Here is a 21,490-nt window from a genome sequence, read left to right on the forward strand (position 1 = left end):
TGTCACAACCTTTGAAAAATAAAGACAGAAATACCACCCCTTTGGCCCCTGGCATTTCGGTGATTTGACGTCCATCACTACATGTCCAATAAAACCGTCAGGCTGTACCAAGAAAACATAGTTTAAGTAGAATGAAAACTGGTGCATAACCCAAGACGAGCGAGTGCTTTGCATCAGGATGGAAAATATCTGAATAGTTCAGAAAAGAGGAGGAAGCTGGCACGAGCAGCCCAGAGGGACCACTGTAGAAGCTGCGAGTGAAAGCTTTGGGAAGAGCAAGGGATAGTGGGACCCGACTCACCCCCGTTCACTCAGAATTCAGTATCCCAGGAGCGCCTTACAGCAGGGCGGAGCTCCCCAGACACACAGGCCTGCAGTGCCTTCGTTATATTAAGTTGTGGCAGTTTTCAACAGTCCAAGAAGGCTGCTACCAGTGCTTAGTTTGTAAATAAAAACGTGACGGTGCCCAAAGCCCTCCTCTTAAACCCGCGGCTGCTGCACTTAAATGTGCGAACATGGAAGACAGTGAGCGTAATCCTGAAGCCACCTCGGGCCTCTGCAATTCACTGACAGACACTCCCTGCCCCTTCAGCTCACTCTGGCAGCGTTCTACTGTCTCCCTTTGTGGCGCTTTTTCGTTTTTCTTTTCCTACTTCTTTCCCATATCCGTCTTTTGCTCGCAGCAAATGCTTGAGGCAGAAAAATAAGGGCCAGCCCTCAAAAATAAGTGCTGGTGCTCAGCACCGGAACAACAAGCACAAATTAAGCACTGCAGCTAACGTAACTGCTGGTGAGTGCAGGGCTGGGAGTCAATGTGATGCGGGTCCAGAGGCTCCTAGAAGTGCAAGTCTCCTGAGAACTGACACGCTCCGACAGGCTAAATGTCTAACATCAATGGCTGACATTAACAACCCTGAATAGATTAAGTGTGAGCTGAGTATGCGTGCCAACATCACAGGGGGGATCCAGGGCAGCTTAGTACTGCGATCACAGAGGGACTACTTTCTTTCTTGAGCCCTATCACCAATCCAAAAACAGACGGCTAAAAGTACGACTGCACAAATAAGCATGGAAAGCCCTACCCTTATCTATCCTCTCAGCATTATTTTTTAGGGTCGAGCCTGCGTTGCATGTGTATCGCAGCGAGACGCTTTTGTATTTAGAAAAGGGCTCGGAGCCCTGTCAACTTCACGTCAGTGTTTTTTATTGGTTCGTGGGCTTGCCTAATAAAATCTGCTTGCGGGGGCGTGGCTTCGGGCGTCAAGATGGCGGTCGCACTCTAAGAGTGCTCTGGACCCCTCCGTCATCCGCCCTACGAAGCTGCCACTATTCACACTACTGGCGCTGCCCTGGGGGTGCCCATCGGCTCCTGGACCCCAGAGATCCCCCCTGGAACCATCCTCGGCATATTTGAGCCGTAATAGCACCAGCCGCAGCCGGCTCGATAAATTCAAAATGGCGGCCGGGACCGCGGCGCTCGGCTGAACCCGAGGTGGGAGGCTCCCCCGCTGGGGCGACCGCTCGGTGGAGGATGCCGGAGACGCCGGCCCTGCGGTCCGGGCCCTTTGTGGGCCGATGTGAGGCGAAACGTGTTTGCGGTGAGGAGGGGGGCTCCTGGCGACCTGGGCCCCGCTGTGCATCTGCACGGGGGCCCGGGAGAAGTGAAGGATATCCCGAGACGAGGGGAGGTCTCCTCCGTCCAGATTGAACGAGGCCCGGGACTCAAGGAGGGGCCGTGAACGTGACTCCGGCCGTGCTCCTGAGGGGAGCTGGCTCGCCTGGCGGCCGTCCCGAGTGGAGGGACTGGCGCCGGGGACGCCAGCGCTGTGCACCGAGACCCGGGCCCCGGTGGGTCGGGTCGTGAACACACGAGCGGCAGCTGAAGGACTCTCGGGGGGGGGGGGGGTCGGACCCTCTATACAGGTATGCGGGGACCCGAGAGATAAAACTGACCTTAACAGGGAGGCTGCCAAGTGGGACATTCCTACTCCCAGTCACTGACTTTGAACGCCTGGGGCGGAGTAGGTGGCCCCCCAGAGATCGCTGGCGTTGGGCCTTAGAAGGCGAGAGAACTCCGGACCGGGAGGCAGGGAGCCCCCTTCCCCCCCTCTCGGAAGAAAACAAAGGCACCCCAGCGCGTGCCCGGCGGGGAAGGAACCCCCAATCAATACAATACAACGGGCACTTGAATCCAGGAAAGGACAAACCCCACCATCCTGACTGATACAGAGAGACCTCTCTGGCCCCTAGCCGCACTCTGGGGGCGCAGCGCAGGCAACGCTTCGACCGGCCCCGGACGAGGGGGAGCCGCTGGAGACGTCCTGGACTGTGGGGAGGGCAGGGAGTCCTGCGGGCCCCCGATGACCTGGAGGCACGAGGTGAGACCCGACGCAACTCTGGGCAGTCGCCTGACGGTGTGAGTTAACGGAGTGGAGAGGAGCAGTGCCTGTTAGACCCCGAGAAGGTGATTGGGCTGGTACCCACCAGCGGGTGCTCTGATGCCCCACTGATAGACCCCCTCTGAGGCGGTCCCCTGTCGAAGCGGCCGGACGCAGAAACCTGGACGAGGTGGATCTGGGTGACGACCGGCCACCCCCAACTCCCTGAGACAGAATGGGAAAGGACAAAGCAAACAAACAACCCCCGAACTCCCAGCAAAAGATCGACCAGTTCACGATGCCAGCAGGCCCCAGAAGAGAAGGGGAAACCGCCAGTGGAGGCCCAGCGCTTGACGGAGTGAGCGCCATCCTCCAAGCAATTCAATCGTCGCAATCGGCTGTGGAGACCAAAATTGGGGAAGTGCGTGAGGACATGGGCCTTATCAGACAGGACCTCAGAAATGCAGTGAGCCGAATTACGGAGGTGGAGGGCCGGGTCTCCCAGACCGAAGACGAGCTGGCTGATCTTAAAACAAAAGTGGCCCAGCTACAAACACGTATCAGCGAGCTGCACCGCCGTGCTGAGGATGCAGAAAATCGATCGAGACGCAACAATCTGCGTTTTATCGGATTCCCGGAGGGCGCGGAGGAGGATAAAGTATTGGAATTTTTGGAGCGCTGGATCAAGTCTTGGATACCAGACCAGGCCCTCTCACCCTGGTTTGCAATTGAACGCGCTCACAGAGCCCTTGCACCCCGCCCCCCTCCGGGTGGCCCGAAGCACCCGATGATCGCACGTTTTTTTTAAACTTTAAAGATCGAGACAATATCCTTAAAGAGGCGAGACGCCTGGAAGATCTTCAATGGGAGAACCACAAGATCCTGATATTCCCAGACTACACACGGGAGGTTCAGACCCGCCGCCGATCGTACGAGCAAGTCAAACAGAAACTCAGAGCAATGCAACTCTCATACATGCTCCTCTTCCCGGCGCGGCTTAAGGTCATCATGGCTGGTAGGGCGCATTTCTTTGAATCTCCGGAGGAGGCATGGGACTGGCTGACCGAGGAGGGCGTTGGAGCCCGAAAGGGAGCCGCAAAGCAGAGAGGAGAGCCCGCTCGGGATAGACCCCCCCCTTCCGGGAGGACCCCGAAGGAGTCGGAGGCGCACCAGATCTCGGAAAGGGACGCAGGATGGTCTGGCCGTTCCTGGAAGTGGAGGAATGGCTGGAGACTAACTCCCGGGTGGAGGGGATCTCCATCGAGTCCCCAGAAGGGCAGGAACAGATACAAACCGAGGACGATGGACGACTGAGCCAGTCCCCGGTGCTTGGTTGAACTGTTACACGGAGTCTTCGCTGTGACACATAGAGGGGATCGAGGGGAACAAACCGCCTTTGTGGGGCCCCTGGGGCGCGTCGGACGATTCGGCGGCCCCCCGGGGTTCGCCAAACAAGACTTGAAGACTTTTCACTTATGATTGCAGAATGATCCGACTGAATGGAGGGGTCCACCACTCCACTCCCAAGACAGTCTTACTGGCTGTTATGTTCTGGTTGGGGTCAGGGGCGACAGATGCTTCCGGGGTGGGAGTATGGGGTGGGGGGCAGTTGGGGGGTGAGAAGTTTGAGTTGGGGTTAGATAGTAGCACTCGGTCATGTATTTACTATAGGTTTAGTACCTCAATGTTATGTTTTAAACGGTCATCCCTGTTTCCACTGACAGACACCCAGCAAGATATGACACCCACGCAGCCCACGCCTGGTCCTCACTGACACAAATCATCTCCTGGAATGTAAACGGGCTCTTAGATAAGATCAAACGATCTGCAGTTTTCAACACCCTCCGCAGATACTCCCCCTCAGTGGTCCTACTGCAGGAAACTCATCTCATGGGAACTAAATGCCCTATGCTCACACGGGGAGGATTTGATAGGGTTTACCACGCAGGTTTCTCCAGGGGAGTGGCCATTCTACTCAGCCGCTCTCTACCTATGGTGATAACATCTACGCTGTCTGACCCACAGGGCAGATTCGTGATCGCTTCAGGGATGCTTCACGGTACACCGCTGAACCTTGTATGCGCATACGCCCCCCCAGCGGGATTCGACACATTCTTACTCTCACTCCGCCAGGTGGTAGCGGGACTCCCCCAGGGAACCACATTGATAGGAGGGGATTTTAATGCTGTTCTGGACCCCAGACTGGATATATCCGGCGACATTACCACTGGTAGGACCTCTCGGGCTGCGAGTCTTAACGGATGGGTGGAGAGCCTTGGCCTCTGCGAGATATGGAGAACCTGGCACCCTAAAGAACGTCAATACACACACATCAGCCGCCCACCGGACACATTCCAGAATTGATTTAATATTTATGCCTGCGCTGGATGTCATCGGTGTCACGGGGACCGATATACTGCCACGAGGGGTCTCAGACCACGCACCTGTGCGAGTCCGACTGGGTGGAACAGACCCCACCAGGCACCCATTGTGGCGCCTGAATGCATGGTGCTTACAAGATAACGAATATACCCTTGAAATAAGAGACCGCCTTGCTCAGTATTTTGAGCTGAACTTGGGAACGGTCCAGTCCCCAGGTATAATATGCGCTGCCGGCAAAGCTACACTAAGAGGGCATGCCAAGTGTCTTCTTCGTGCACGTGAACGTGCTCGAGACTCAAGAGTGTCTGCGTTGGAGGCTGAGACGCTGAATCTGGAGCGCCAACAAACAACCTTATCCTCGGCCTCTATTCTGAGGCAACTTACTAAGACCCGAGAGGAAATCAGACACTTGGTCCTTGAGTCGGCAAAACACCTTTGGAGAGCATCGGCCGCCCGAATATATGGCTGGGGGGACAAGAATGGAAAACTCCTGCATTGGCTGGCCACCCGCCCCCTGGCCAATAGAATCATACCTGAAATTAGAGACGACTCAGGTGCTCTCGCCAAAGCGCCCATCGAGATAGCTCAGAGCTTCGCCTCTTACTATGCACGCCTGTACGCAGAGCACCCTCGGCCCACCATTGAAAGGGAATCCCCCCTCCTGAACGACATAACTCTTTCCAGAGTCTCCCAGACGGCCAGGAGTAGTATGGATGAGGCAATCAGCCTCACAGAAATAACCAACGCGATTGCCAACCTGGCATCAGGCAGGACCCCAGGTCCTGATGGATTCCCGCCAGAGTTATATAAGAAATGCAGCGATATTCTTGCTCCACATCTGCTCAACATGTATGAGGAGGCTGAGCGGAGGGGACACTTCCCTCCTGGGATTGATCTAGCGACAATAGTAGTGATCCCCAAGACCCAGCCCCCGTCGCAAAACTGCTCGGCATACCGACCCATTTCACTCCTGAACACTGAAGTCAAGGTACTGGCCTCAATCCTCGCCTCAAGACTAAGAGATGCAATACCCACACTGGTGCATCCTGACCAATGTGGCTTTATGCCTGCCCGTAGCACTAGACACTGTATTAGGAGATTACACCTAGCGTTGGCGCATCAAAAGACCCTGCCTCGAACTCCTCTGGCTTTGCTTCTACTCGACTTCGAGAAAGCCTTTGACACAGTAGACTGGTCCTACCTCGAAAACGTCTTACAAAGCAACGGGCTTGTGCCCAGATTCAGAGGATTGGTGAAACTACTTTATGCTAATCCCACGGCACATGTCCAAGTAAACGGAGTAATCTCAGACCCATTCCCTATCGGCCGTGGCACCAGGCAGGGATGTCCATTATCCCCCCTGCTTTTTGCATTAACAATAGAGCCTCTGGCGAAAATGCTAAGGGAAGACCCGCTGATAGAGGGCTGGTCCTGGCCCGTCTGCCAAGAGGATCGCGTGGCACTGTACGCGGATGACGTCCTGCTGTACATCTCAAACCCGGCCAAAAGTGGCCCCCGCATTCTACAAATTCTAGATCTCTTCTCGGATGCCTCAGGACTGACCCTGAACCCTAGTAAGTCCCTGCTGGTTCCTCTCCATCAATCTCGAGACTGCATAGACTGGCAGCAAAACATTCCAATACGAAGAAATAGTTTAAAATACCTGGGCGTGCATGTCTCCTTGCTCCCTGAATTAGCATGGGAGCTTAACATTACACCATTAACCAAAAGAATAAAAAACGACCTCCAACGCTGGAGTGACCTCCCCCTTAACTTGTATGGGAGAATCGCTCTTTACAAGATGATGGTTCTCCCCAGATTTCTTTACCTCCTCCAGAACTTCCCTTACCCTATCCCCATGAGATGGTTCAGGGAAATGGACTCACAGGCACGCCAATTTTTATGGAACGGCACCCGTCCTCGATTGGCGCTTAAAACGTGCCAGAGGGACGTCTGCGAGGGGGGATTGGGAATGTCCAACATCCATTACTACCACCTAGCAACGCAACTACTAGTGATAAATTATTGGGTAGGGGGTGGATGGACAGATCCGGCGTATCGATTAGAACTTCAGACCATGAGTTATCCAAAGATCTTTGATGCTCTGTATGGAGGCCTGATCTCGCGTGGGACCCCAGAGGTGACCGGGGTGGTACTGCGGGGTTGGCGGACGGCCCAAAAGGTGACAGGGTGGTGGGGACGCCTCACCCATCAGACTCCACTATGGCAGGGAAAACACTTAAGAGAGATAGCGAGATTGGAGGGATTCCAGAAGTGGGACAACATAGGTATTTCTACACTAGGCGACGTATGGGACGGCTCACACATGCGCTCTTTTGAAGACCTCCAGAAAACGTTCTCACTAAATAAGACGCAATTCCATAAGTATCTCCAGATCCGCCACGCCTTGCTGACAGAAATCCGGACTGGAGATAATATACCTGAATATAGCCCTATGGAGGCGAAAGCCCTGATGGGGAGCCTAGGTAGGGGAGGTGTCTCCCAGATATATCGCTCGTTGATTGCCACCACTGGTGCCGCCATGGAGGGACTCCGTCAGAGATGGGAAGGGTGGGTGGGTCCTATGGAAGAGGTAGACTGGAACGAAGCATTAGCAGCCCCACACACTTTAACGATGACGACTCGTCTCCGACTAATACAGACTTATTATCTCCCTATTGCTTACCTAACACCCGTCAGGTTGTACAGGGCAGGTCTCTGTGACGCAGCTGACTGTCCACGTTGTAGGGAACCAGACGCTGACTTTTTCCACATGGTATGGTCCTGCCCAATTATCAAAGCTTACTGGGGGGCTGTTACCATGGAGTTCTCAACGGCCTTACAGTATGACATCGAGTTGACGCCAATGTTGCTCCTATTGGGGATCATGGCTGACACTGGACTGAGGAGGGCGGAACGGACCTTTCTGGGGGTGGCGTCCTTAGTGGCCAAAAGAGACATAATGACGGACTGGAAAGCCCAAAACGCACCAGCTCTGACTAAATGGAGAAGAGGAGTGGACTGGTGTGCTCAACGTGAAAAACTCGTTTACGAGGCCAGAGGGTGCCCGAATAAATATGATAAGGGTTGAGGGAAATTGGAGGCCACTGCACTCAACCCCCCTGCACTGTCGACTGCCTCAGCACCAGAAAGCACCTAAACGGGCTTCCCTCTCCCCCTTTATTGGGTGGTGACAGGCATGGGATACTTTACAGAGAGACGCATAATCTTCACACACAGTGTATTGTCTGAGAATAGGGATTGACCATTGTTTGGTGCCCGTTGGCGCCTAGTTACGTGTTTGTATTTTGTTTTATCTTTTGCAAAACCAATAAAAATATCTTTATAAAATAAAAAAAAATCTTCTTGCTTTCATTAGTCGAAGGCAGGCATACGTCATGCCTTTTCCGGTGGCTAGCCCTCCTCGAGCGCAGCGACCAAGTACAGAAAGCATGCGAGGCTCGCTGTGTTCCATCGGGCTCGTGGACTTCATTTTCTCTAATTTACGAGCGTGATCTCGCTTGGCAAAAGTCGAGCGCTTTACATAGTTAATTTCACTTTTTCGGGTTATGTACATAAATGCACTTTTGCCCGATAGGTGAAAAGTCGGGTTAGGAGTTTACAACGCGATCAGCTCTAACATGAGCAAACGCGAGACCCGTTGCATTGTAAGTGCTTGTTTTTTTTTGCTATCACTAGCCTGACTGACAGCTATGGCTGTTTCTAGCGAGGCTTATAAACAAGCAGTGGCTCCTTCATCGACCTTCCTGAAGTTCACCGTGCATAAGGTAAACAAAGCAGGCTGGCGCCATAACAGATAAGATAGTAAGTAAGCTGAGGGAAACAATGCGGGGATTTGAGGACCTTCAGGCAAAACAGTATTTTGCCGCTAGTGCACTGAACCTCTACAAACACTGCAACTTCTGGGATCTTTTCTTGTAAATTGGCATCTCCTAGTAGTTGTACCTAAAGGCTCCTGCCTTCCTTTGCCTTATGGGAGATTTGTCACTTTAGAGAGGGCAGCCTAACATTCAGCCACTGTGACTGATTATTATGTGTCTAAGATACAACAGGTGTTAGTGCAGAATATTATGCAGTATAATCTTAACAAAATAATTATTTCGTAAGGTGGAACTAAACTGTAGAGATAATGAATGACGTATTTAAAATGGGATTATTTTGTCAGCTCAAAAATCCTTCTTCACAAAAGGCAGGGAGGGAATAAGTCCGAATTCAGATACTGTGGAATTATCCAACAACGTAAAACAAATCTATGGTTTTAATGAAATCCCTTAAAAAATAAAAAGGGAAGAACACTGACTTCTGGGAAACTATTGGAAGTCAAACTTTTCTAGAACCACCCATATATAAACATGCAGAATTTCCACGAAACGAAAGCCTGCACAAGGAGAAACAAATACAGAAATGTCAATTTACAAAAGTGTTTTTTTTTTCACAGGACAAATATTTTCCCAGGGGCACCCCCACCCTCCCACTGTATGCCCTTTATACTTGGGGAATATACTGTCCAAAGTCCAACAAAGGAAAAACACCCTTCTTCCTTTGGGTACATTTACAAATATTTCCGAGGCTGAAAACTGTCTACAAGGCCCTTGTAAACTACCTTGTGCTCCTGTGGAACGCCCACGCCCCCAGTTCAACACCATATTTGTTAACGAAGACATTCCACCATCCTAATCCCATCTGTGAGGGTGACATTTCACTGATACAGACAGGGAGGTTACCCATGCGAATGCCGTATTTCTGCACCTGTGTTACATTTACTTAAATGCTCAGACTACTTTAAGAATATGGCCCCCAATAGATTTATACACGTGCTATGGTAACTAATGTACCATTACCTTTAACGCCGCTATGCACAGTTACACATTTCATCAACTGTGCAACGGGATCTGGCTAGAATCATTGTGCAAGTTTTATAAGGTGGTATAATGTCTCAGTGCGATAATGCGTCCCCGGCCATAAACTGAAGGCGACATGTTTTAATCACAGTGGTCCACCTGGCCTTAGTCTCTGAAGGTTGATAACATGAGTTCCACTGAGCTGGGTCATGATTGACACACAATACCAACGCCTAGAAGCAAGACAGTTTGTACAAGGGTGCTGTGCAACTGCATTAACTGTCACAATGAGATATAAGGCAATTAACCCAACAGAGACTCATAGCACAGAGAGTTGGGCTGCACTAGTGCAGCGACCTTCAGAAAAGTGAACCTGCGCATGCGCACTTGTTGCGTAGACACAGGTAAGAGAACAAACCATTCTAGGATGAAACAGGCAAAATCCAGGAGTCGAGAGGAATTTTTGGGCTGGTTTGAAGATAGGGGGAGACTTTATATCAAAGGACGCAGGGGCGTCATTTGGTTTAGCCAGAGATACTTCTTGTGATTGGTGTCTGGGTGCAGAAAGAGAAATGCGCTTTAACGCACGAGCTATTGGGGTTGTGGGTGCAGAGGACATTTGGCCCTGTGATTAGAGAAGGCGGCCAGGAATGCAGCGGGATTGATGGGGAAAATCTAAAAAGCGGGGTCTCCCATTTAGATGTTTGAAGGGGTGAATATAGAAATTATGAAACGCATGCTGGGGGAGGAGTGGGTAGAAGTCTACTTCCGAGGACCAAAACAGTAGTGAAAGAGGCTTGCCACTTTTTCCAATATGTCTGGTAAGCATGCAGTTTATTTTCAAACACTTTTCCAAAACATGCAATATGCCGGAAAAAAAAAAAAAAAAAAAAAAAATCCAAAAAATATGAGAAATAATAGAAAGAAAAAAAAAAATATATATATATAACATTGGAGCAGCAGCCCCGCTGCGGCACTGAAGTGTACTGTTTGTAACAAATGCGCCCGCGATGCGGGCGGCTCCGAGCTCCAGGAGGCCCCCTCAACACAGCACTTAGCCCTTGAGTGTGTCCAAAGGGCCCCACCACCTCCATGTTATTTGCAGGAGGTCGGCTACCCAGGTGTTAGGGCAAAATGTGGTCGCTCACAGTGCCAGTTGGATTAAGAGGGCTCTTCGACAGCTCTTGTAGATATGTATGCATTTTATTATGATTATTTTGGGGAAACATGAAGGTGGAAAAACAGCTGAAGAAGTCTCCGGGCCATACCAAAAAACATATACTGCACGCTGGAAAACTTCAAGAAGAAAAGACACCTTAGTTCTGTAGGCCACGCTTAAAAATAAGCTGCATGCTATCTACAACGTAGTTCAAAATGGGTTTTTTAAATTGCTATTGTCTGAGAACGATAGACGGCAGGGCTGTGGGTACGGCCCCGCATAACCTGCGCACAGAGGCTGGCCATCGCTTTGCGTGACAGTCACGCATGTCACGCATTAGTCTCGGAGATGGAAGAGCACTAGTTGAGCAGCACCGACCTGCACGATTATTTCAGTGAGCTCCAGTCCGGGGGCGTGGACTACGAGGGGTGATGCCGGGCCGGGTTTTTAGGGTGAGGCTCGAGATTCGCGTTTTGCTCAACTCTACGTTCATGTATCTCGTGTGGCTATACTAAAGCAAGGCACTGGTCCAGCTCCAGTGGACCAACCATGGGAACCCCATATGTAGAAGTGTCCTGCGGTACCCATCGCAAAATAATTGAGAGGCACAGCACCTGCTAAGCAATGCGCTACCAGGAGACCCTCCTGCTTCAAAGCCTGTTATTGGTCCATGGAATGGGGATACCTTACCCCAATCCTGACTGAACGTGTTGCACATGCTATGATTTTTCAGAGCAACTTTAAAGGGAAAACTGCAAGTTCCAGAATGCAAAGTGTTCTTGGATAAAGTAGAAACAAGACTACTGAATGTGTCACGTGATTAAATGACAACTGGTTGCTGTGCTATTGGTCAGCATGAAGTAACTACGTGACATGCCCGGTGTGGTGGAAAGCGTCACACTTATAGCGTAAACCAAGAGCCATGCAACCACAATGCATGCTTCTTAGATGCTAATCAGCCACATACCAACAATTCACCTGCCCAGGTAACACTAAACTAGCCATTTTACAAACACAAACGACACCTGCTTGTTGATGTAACAAAGATCTAGGTGTGCTAAAAAACACTCTCTCGAACCAAGATCAACCGCTCATGCAAGCATTGGCTCCCTACTAATGAGAAACATTGTGACTTCTGGATCCCAACTGACCTGATAAGGCATGCAGCTTCTGGATGACAAGGCATTGGGACAAAGCGTGGAGCTATTGGATCACGATGCATCGAGATAAAGCGTGGAGCTATTGGATCACGATGCATCGGGACAAAGCGTGGAGCTATTGGATCACAATGCATCGGGACAAAGCGTGGAGCTATTGGATCACAATGCATCGGGACAAAGCGTGGAGCTATTGGATCACAATGCATCGGGACAAGGCGTGCAGCTTCTGAATGACAAGGCATCGGGACAAGGCTTGATCACAATGCATCGGGACAAAGCGTGCAGCTATTGGATCACGATGCATCAGGACAAAGCGTGCAGCTATTGGATCACGATGCATCAGGACAAAGCGTGCAGCTTTTGGTTGACGATGCATCGAGATAAGGCGTGTTTCTGGATCACAATGTATCAGGACAAGGCGTGCAGCTTTTGGATCACAAGGCATCGGGACAAGGCTTGATCACAATGCATCAGGACAAAGCGCGCAGCTTCTGGATCACGATGCATCTGGACAAAGCGTGCAGCTTCTGGATCACGATGCATCAGGAGTCATGCATCAGCGGGACAAAGCGTGCAGCTACTGGATCACGATGAATCAGCGGGACAAAGCGCGCAGCTAGCTACTGGATCACGATGCATCGTGACAAGGCGTGCAGCTTTTGGGTGACGATGCTTGGAGACAAGGCGTGCAGCTTTTGGGTGACGATGCTTGGAGACAAGGCGTGCAGCTTTTGGGTGACGATGCAGGGGGACAAGGCGTGCAGCTTTTGGGTGACGATGCAGGGGGACAAGGCGTGCAGCTTTTGGGTGACGATGCTTGGGGACAAGGCGTGCAGCTTTTGGGTGACGATGCTTGGGGACAAGGCGTGCAGCTTTTGGATCCCGGTGCATCAGGACAAGGCATGCAGCTTTTGGATCCCGGTGCATCAGGACAAGGCATGCAGCTTTTGGATCCCGGTGCATCAGGACAAGGCATGCAGCTTTTGGATCCCGGTGCATCAGGACAAGGCATGCAGCTTGTGGATCACAATGCATCAGGACAAGGCATGCAGCTTGTGGATCACAATGCATCAGGACAAAGCATGCAGCTTGTGGATCACAATGCATCAGGACAAAGCGTACAGATTCTGGATCACAATGTATCGGACAAAGCATGCAGGCATTAGCCAGTAACTACTTGCAAGTAGCCAAATAAGGCATGCAGGCTCGGTCTTGCAACCGATTGTATAAAGCATGCAGGCTCATACTTGCAACTGATCAGACGGGGGGGGCAAGCAGTTGTAGCTAACTGGTTGGATACGGCATGCAGGCTCTGTGTTGCAACCGATAGACAAGTCATGCCAGTTCTGGCCTGCAAACACTGAACTCTGCAAGACTACCGCACCGGGAGAAAGTCATTGCAAACGACGGGAAACTTAGCAGGTCCACGAAAAACCGTAGAACCCATATAGGTACTACAAAGCAACCCCAGGCAGGAAAGACTGCCGCCTCTCCAAAGCAGAGCTGCAGTACTGTACGTAAGCGCGGCACTAGACAAAGCAAAAGAACACTGTACATGGTAGGGGTGGTCTGTGCAACAAGTCTTCCTAGGGGTACAGGCAGAAAGGTGGCAGATGTACTGCGTTTGTGAAAACGTGTTGCTACAGTGTAGCGCCTAAACAAAGTGTTACCGTTGCAGCTCAAACGAGCAGCCACCATCGAAGCACAATTCTAAGAAGTAATTGTAACGGCTATGCACATTGTTAATTCGCCTTAACGCTCAAGACCACTGAGGTATCCAAGTATCTCAATAACAGATTTTACCATCGCCAATTTCATGCGTACACATTTTAGTAATCTCACAGTTCAAACCCGCAGCCCACAGAAAGATTTCTGCACAGCACGAACATCTCATGTAGGTCTTTAACAGTGCAAACATAGCGGAGGGGTTGGTTACAAATGATATCGGAGCAAGACAACTAGGGCAGGGCGCAAGGGATGATGCAGGGGCGTGACGCAGACGCGAGCTCCTGCGCACAGGAGGAACCCCCAATCATTTAGAACCCCCGCGACCCAAGACCATTGATATGTGCGAGATATAAGAGTCTACTGGGTAAGGAGGTGTCCCATTCTGCAGGAGGAGCATCATTGTGTGTCACGCCAGTGGAGTGACGCAGGAGTGCGGAACCACAGAAGAGGAGTAGACATTACGGATGGAAAGCACGCGACTAGACTGGGCGCAGACACACTCCCAAAGATCACTGCTAACAAGTTACACAATGCTCACAACAGAGCAACACAATTCAAACAAAAAAACTCGCTGTACCGACAGTACGGGGTAATCGCGAAAATCTCCTGTGCCCCAAGACATGACATCTGTGTAGTGGATGAATATAAATAACACGGCAACAAGGTTAAAAGCACGCGTATTCGAAGACGCAAAGATCCCGTGTGACGATATAAGAAAAGTGGCGACGAGAATTGCACGAATACTATGAATGTGCCTAGGGATGCGTACTAAAGAACTACAAACTCCGTTTGTTACAACGCTGCACTTCTCCCAGATTGCAACGACTAGGAAACAGAAAAAAAAATCCAAACTCCGTGATTGAACAGTTGAGCAGAGATAACAGTTCAGGGAATACATTAAGCTACATAGCATATTGCAATGTTAAAATAGGAAAAATGAACATTTATAAATAATAAAAAGAAAATCACGAGAAGGGGAGGCTCGGGTGTGCAACACTGCTAACTACACTAGCAGAGGGGATTTCCAGCCGTCACCTAGGCTCGCCAGGAACACAAACCTCTTCCTGCCCTCACGGGCGCGATCTCCAGCTGACAGCACAGACTGCACACACTCCTAACCACAAAGCGCCCAGAGGGCACGGCACAGGACAAGACCCTTCAATAAACCACCACGCTTACTTCTCGTCCACGTGAACGCTGGGCGGACACTTGATGGCCAGATCGGTCTTCCAATGGACGTGGCGAACTTTATACACCTGCCCGAACCCGCCCGAGCCGATCTTCTCCCAGTTGGAGAACTCGCCGCAGTCGAAGGTCTTGAGCAGCCCCATGTCCCAGGAGGCAGCGCCCTCTCGCTCCATGGTCCCGGCTCCGGTGCCTGCCCCCTGCGCCGCTTCCCCCGCCAGACTCCTGCCTCCTCGCCGCGGCTGTGTTGTGCTCCCCGGAGCCCAGCCCCGTCCAGGTGACCGAGGTGTGTTCATTAACCGGGCGCTGACGTCACTTCCGGTGCGGCGGCTGCCATTGGGGATGCACCTTTGTACCTGCGAGAAGCCGTAGGAGGCACGACAAGTTCAAACTTCTCTCCTGCTGCCAGGTGCTGCGGGAGCCGAGGTTCCTTACTGCCACCTATAGTTCAAACGCGAGCAACTGCAGTGGATGGTTCACCGTCATGTGCTACGAAAAAAAACATACGGAATAACCGGGCATCAGCATAAACGCAAAGCGAACCTTACGCATGCCTAAGCACAAAACAGATATTTTGATGTGGCCCCATTTCTCACTTGAATGCGTTTTTAAAATCCAGAAATGGCAATTCAAATGACTGGCACTGTTGTATTAACGTCCAGTAACATTTTAAAACGGACCATTTGCTCAACTAAAGCTCAGTCTGCACCAATCAATCACTCAATTATTTTAGAGCTTGACACGCCCCCCATAGGGCCTTAAGGCGTATGTCCTCAAAGTTAAGTCGAAGAGCCAAGTCTTGAGGTCCTTCCTGAATTGAGGTAGTGATGGTGACTGTCTGAGGTCCAATGTACAGGGTAAGACTGGGGAACTCCATTTAATTCAGGAATATTGGCAGATAAGCATGCCTCCAAAATGCCCCCTTTATCGAGCAATGGAATAGTTATGTGCAATGCATTCCAAAGTCCAGCTGACCACAAAACCCTACATAAGACACCCCCACCCCACTCACCCACCCATTTAGCGATCCATCTTTAAAGCTTCGTGCACAAGTCACTAGAGGGTCAGTGTGTGGAAATGCACATCCCGCCAGTCGAGGGACGCCATCCAGTTTTCACCCCTAGTGATGATTTTTTTTCCCTAATTAAATGTTTTGCTTCAATATTAGAAATCAACATTTGCGCATGCACATGTATTTACTGCGTGCATTTCGCGTTTGATTAAACTATATCTAATGTAGGTCTCACTTTGAAATGGCAAATGTTTGGTTGTCGTTTCTTACATGTTATCTTTATTTGTTCATTGCAGAAGAAGCCGAACCAGCAATTCCAAAACGATGTATCTACTATTTTGTGTTCTCTTATGAAATGTTTATTTTGCGAAATCCTAGCAGGATGTGTCAAGGAGGCGTTGCAAAGCACAGCCTTGGAGAATGTATCTGGTTGTATTGCAGACAACTGTTAAGTCTGAAAGAGGTCCGCCTAGTGTGAGTTCACATTGCCTCAGCTGGAGAAACTACGGAATTTGCTTTATCTGTTTGTACTTTAACTTGATTGGCTCCTCTCACTCGAAGTGTGAAATTGTAAAAATGTGTAATTAAAGATAATGCAACGTAAACTCAGATGCCTTTTCCTCTTGCTAGCAGAAGCTTCTTTGCCTGCAAAATCCCCCTTTCCATTCCTTGCAAGCATATACTTACTATTGCCTGTCAGAGGCTTTCTGGCAGAATCCTTTTGTCCAGACTTCTCCCTAAATTTCCCCCAAATTCCCCTAGCGTAGCAGTGTTGGGTGCTCCCTTTCTAGGAGAATTGATTTTGCTCGAATTTCATTTAGAAACAACTTTATAGCAGTTTGTCTTCACTCATACGATTTGGAATCGCGTTGTATATATTACCCAATGCATTAATGTATTGGTTAATAAATTACAAACACTACTGACGGTTTGAGTTTGCAACTTTGCACCACTTCTATTAAACCTTTATGGCTTTGAACTTAAACACCCTGTCTTGCTTGTGGGGCCAAGTTTGTTTTTATATTTTCAAATGTATTGAAATGTGATGTCAACTTCAGTCGGAACTAACGATTCACCGAGGGATATTGCTTGAACCTGAATCTGCGGCGGAGCAAACCGCCCTATCAACACCAGCTTCAAAAGCATCAGCATAAGGGACAACATCTTGAATTTCTTCTTGCAAAGGTAGAAGTTTAAGATCCCGAGGTCCAGGATCAGATGCAGACAGCCATCCTTCTTGGAAGCAAGGGAGTACGAAGAGTAACATCCTTGCCCAATCTCCTTCTTAAGGATCAACTCCACCGGTTAGCAGACGTGCTACAACCTTCTGCTGGTAAATGCAAATGTGAGTTTCTGACTGAAGGGACCGAGAAGTGGGGAAGATGGAGTTGTGTAGGAGGCTGGCCTGGCTTGTAGTGGGTACCAGAGGTACTTACACCTTGTGCCAGGTCCAGTTATCCCTTATTAGTGTAGAAGAGGTGTTTCTAGCAGCTTAGGCTGATAGAGGTAGCTATGGCAAAGCAGCTTAGGCTGAACTAGGAGACATGTAAAGCTCCTACTATACCACTGGTGTCATATGCACAATATCATAAGAAAACACAATACACAGATGTACTAAAAAATAAAGGTACTTTAGTTTTATGACAATATGCCAAAAGTATCTCAGTGAGTACCCTCAGTATGAGGATGAGAAATATACACAAGATATATGTACACAAACCAAAATTATGCAAGTAATAGCAAAAGGAAGTAATGCAAGCAATGTAAAGTTACAGTAGATTGCAATAGGAGCACATAGGTATAGGGGCAACACAAACCATATACTCCAAAAGTGGAATGCGAACCACAAATGGATCCCAAACCTATGTGAGCTTGTAGAGGGTTGCTGGGACTGTAAGAAAACAGTGAGGGTTATAAAAATAGCCCACCCCAAGACCCTGTAAGGTAGGTGTAAAGTGCACCTACAACCCCCAGAGAGCACAGAAGTCGTGATAGGGGGATTCTGCAAGGAAAACCAACACCAGCAATGCAACAACAGTGGATTTCCGGACCTGAGTACCTGTAAGACAAGGGGACCAAGTCCAAGAGTCGCGACAGTGTCGAAAGTGGGCAGGAGCCCAGGAAATGCCAGCTGAGGGTGCAAGGAAGCTGCCACCAGATGGTTGAAGCTCAGTATTTTGTAAGAACGAAAATGACTAGGAACTTCCCCTTTGGAGGCTGGATGTCCCATGTTGTGAAGAAGCTTGCAGAGGTGTTCCCACGCAGAAAGACTGCAAACAAGCCTTGCTAGCTGCAAGGATCGCAGTTAGGGTTTGTGGATGCTGCTGTGGGCCAGGAGGGACCAGGATGTCGCCACTTGGATGAGGAGACAGAGGGGGTGCCCAGCAAGTCAGGGAGCCCTCACAGAAGCAGGCAGCACCCACAGAAGTACCTGAACAGGCACTTAGAAGAAAAGTGAACCGGAGTCCACCCGAAGTCACAAAAGGGAGTCCCACGACGCCGGAGTACAACTCAGAAGGTTGTGCACTACAGGTTAGAGTGTCGGGGACCCAGGCTTGGCTGTGCACGAAGGAAACCCTGGAAGAGTGCACAGGAGCCGGATCAGCTACAAATCACGCGGTACCCAGCAATGCAGTCTAGCGTGGGGAGGCAGGGACTTACCTCCACCAAACTTGGACTGAAGAGTCACTGGACTGTGGGAGTCACTTGGACAGAGTTGCTGAGTTCCAGGGACCACGCTCGTTGTGCTGAGAGGGGACCCAGAGGACCGATGATGCAGTCTTTTGTTGGCTGCGGTTGCAGGGGGAAGATTCCGTCGATCTACGATAGATTTCTTCAGAGCTCCTGGTGCAAGAAGGAGGCAGGCTACCCCCCAGAGCATGCACCACCTGGAAACAGTCGAGAAAGCCGGCAGGATGAAGCAATACAAGGCTGCTAGTAGTCGTCTTGCTACTTTGTTGCGGTTTTGCAGGCATCCTGAGCAGTCAGCGGTCGATCCTTTGGCAGAAGGTGAAGAGGGAGATGCAGAGGAACTCTGGTGAGCTCTTGCATTCGTTATCTGGTGAGATTCCCAAAGCAGAGACACTAAATAGCCAGAAAAGGAGGTTTGGCTACCTAGGAAGGAGGATTGGCTACTAAGAGAGGTAAGAGCCTATCAAAAGGAGTCTCTGACGTCACCTGCTGGCACTAGCCACTCAGATCAGTCCAGTGTGCCAGCAACACCTCTGAATCCAAGATGGCAGAGGTCTGGGGCACACTGGAGGAGCTCTGGGCACCTCCCCTGGGAGGTGCAGGTCAGGGGAGTGGTCACTCCCCTTTTCTTTGTCCAGTTTCATGCCAGAGCAGGGCTGGGGGATCCCTGAACCGGTGTAGACTGGCTTATGCAGAGATGGGCACCATCTGTGCCCATCAAAGCATTTCCAGAGGCTGGGGGAGGCTACTCCTCCCCAGCCTTCACACCTATTTCCAAAGGTAGAGGGTGTGACACCCTCTCTCAGAGGAAATCCTTTGTTCTGCCTTCCTGGGCCAGGGCTGCCTGGACCCCAGGGGGGGCAGAAACCTGTCTGAGGGGTTGGCAGCAGCAGCAGCTGTAGTGCAAACCCTGAAAAGGCAGTTTGGCAGTACCCGGGTTCTGTGCTAGAGACCCGGGGGATCATGGAATTGTCCCCCCCAATGCCAGAATGGCATTGGGGTGACAATTCCATGATCTTAGACATGTTACATGGCCATGTTCGGAGTTACCATTGTGACGCTATGCATAGGTAGTGACCTATGTATAGTGCATGCGTGTAATGGTGTCCCCGCACTCACAAAGTCCAGGGAATTTGCTCTGAACGATGTGGGGGCACCTTGGCTAGTGCCAGGGTGCCTACACACTAAGTAACTTTGCACCCAACCTTCACCAGGTGAAGGTTAGACATATAGGTGACTTATAAGTTACTTAAGTGCAGTGGTAAATGGCTGTGAAATAACGTGGACGTTATTTCACTCAGGCTGCACTGGCAGGTCTGTGTAAGAATTGTCAGATCTCCCTATGGGTGGCAAAAGAAATGCTGCATCCCATAGGGGTCTCCTGGAACCCCAATACCCTGGGTACCTCAGTACCATATACTAGGGAATTATAATGGTGTTCCAGTATGCCAATGTGAATTGGTAAAATTGGTCACTAGCCTGTTAGTGACAATTTGTAAAGCAGAGAGAGCATAACCACTGAGGTTCTGGTTAGCAGAGCCTCAGTGAGACAGTTAGGCATCACACAGGACACACATAAATATAGGCCACAAACTTATGAGCACTGGGCCCTGGCTAGCAGGATCCCAGTGAGACAGTGAAAACACCCTGACATATACTCACAAACAGACCAAAAGTGGGGGTAACAAGGCTAGAAAGAGGCAACTTTCTCACAAGGTGTCCGCTGAATAGGACGGGAACAGCCCCTTTGTACACTTTGTAAAACACAGTGGTTCATCCTAATGGCCTTCTGAAGTCCTTTGGTAGGACAACACACCTTCCTCAACAGGTTGTAATGTACCTTCCAGAGGAAACCAAAGTGCCTTCCCAAGTGATGCAGGGACGGAGAAAAGAGGGAGGAAAGATGAAAGAGGAAGGAAAGAGGGAGGAGAGAGGGAGGAGAGAGGGAGGAGAGAGGGAGGAAAGAGGGAAGAAAGACAGAGGGAAGAAAGAGGGAAGAAAGAGGAAAGAGTGAGGAAAGAGTGAGGAAAGAGGAAAGATGGAGGAAAGCGGAAGGAAAGAGAGGAAAGAGGAAAGAGGGAGGAAATAGAAAAGAGGGAGGGAAGAGAAAAGAGGGAGGAAAGAGAAAAGAGGGAGGGAAGAGAAAAGAGGGAGGGAAGAGAAAAGAGGGAGGAAAGAGAAAAGAGAGAGGAAAGAGGAAGGAAAGAGGAAAGAGGAAGGAGGGAGAAAAGAGGGACGAAAGAGGAAGGAAAGAGGAAAGAGGAAGGAGGGAGAAAGGAGGGAGAAAAGAGGGAGGAAAGAGGAAGGAAAGAGGAAGGAGGGAGAAAAGAGGAAGGAAAGAGGAAGGAAAGATGAAAGAGGAAGGAAAGATGAAAGAGGGAGCAAGGAGGAAAGAGGGAGGAAGGAGAGAGGAAAGAGGAGAAAGAGGAAAGAAAGAGGAAAGAGGAAAGGAAGTGGAAAGAGGAGGGAGGAGGAAAGAAAGGAAAGAGGAAGGAGGGAGAAAAGAGGGAGGAAAAAGGAAGGAAAGAGGAGGGAGAAAGGAGGGAGAAAAGAGGGAGGAAAGAGGAAGGAAAGAGGAAAGAGGAAAGAGGGAGAAAAGAGGAAGGAAAGATGAAAGAGGGAGCAAGGAGGAAAGAGGGAGGAAGGAGAGAGGAAAGAGAGGAGAAAGAGGAAAGAAAGAAGGAAGTGGAAAGAGGAAGGAGGAGGAAAGAAAGAGGAAAGAGGAAGGAAAGAGGGAGGGAAGAGGAAAGAGGGAGGAAAGAGGAAGGAAAGAGGAGGGAAAGAGGAAGGAAAGAGGGGAGGAGGATGGAGGAAAGAGGAAGGAAGGAGGAAAGAGGGAAAGAGGGGAGGAGGATGGAGGAAAGAGGGGAGGAGGATAGAGGAAAGAGGAAGGAAGGAGGGAAGGAGGATGGAGGAAAGAGGGGAGGAGGATG

At 50.2% G+C, this 21,490-nt stretch overlaps 1 protein-coding gene across 1 annotated transcript in view; it reads right to left on the reverse strand.

Annotated features, from left to right (window-relative positions):
• Positions 1 to 15,168, reverse strand: part of RIPK4 (receptor interacting serine/threonine kinase 4) — a 78,295-nt gene extending 63,127 nt beyond the window's left edge. The window contains exon 1 of the mRNA XM_069202593.1: positions 14,849 to 15,168. Within this exon, the coding sequence (XP_069058694.1) occupies positions 14,849 to 15,150 (302 nt within the window). The 5' untranslated portion in view covers positions 15,151 to 15,168. The remainder of the gene's footprint in view (positions 1 to 14,848) is intronic.
• Between the last annotated feature and the right edge of the window lie 6,322 nt (positions 15,169 to 21,490).

Source organism: Pleurodeles waltl, chromosome 8 (genome assembly GCF_031143425.1).
Source record: "Pleurodeles waltl isolate 20211129_DDA chromosome 8, aPleWal1.hap1.20221129, whole genome shotgun sequence".
Classification (NCBI taxonomy): domain Eukaryota; kingdom Metazoa; phylum Chordata; class Amphibia; order Caudata; family Salamandridae; genus Pleurodeles; species Pleurodeles waltl.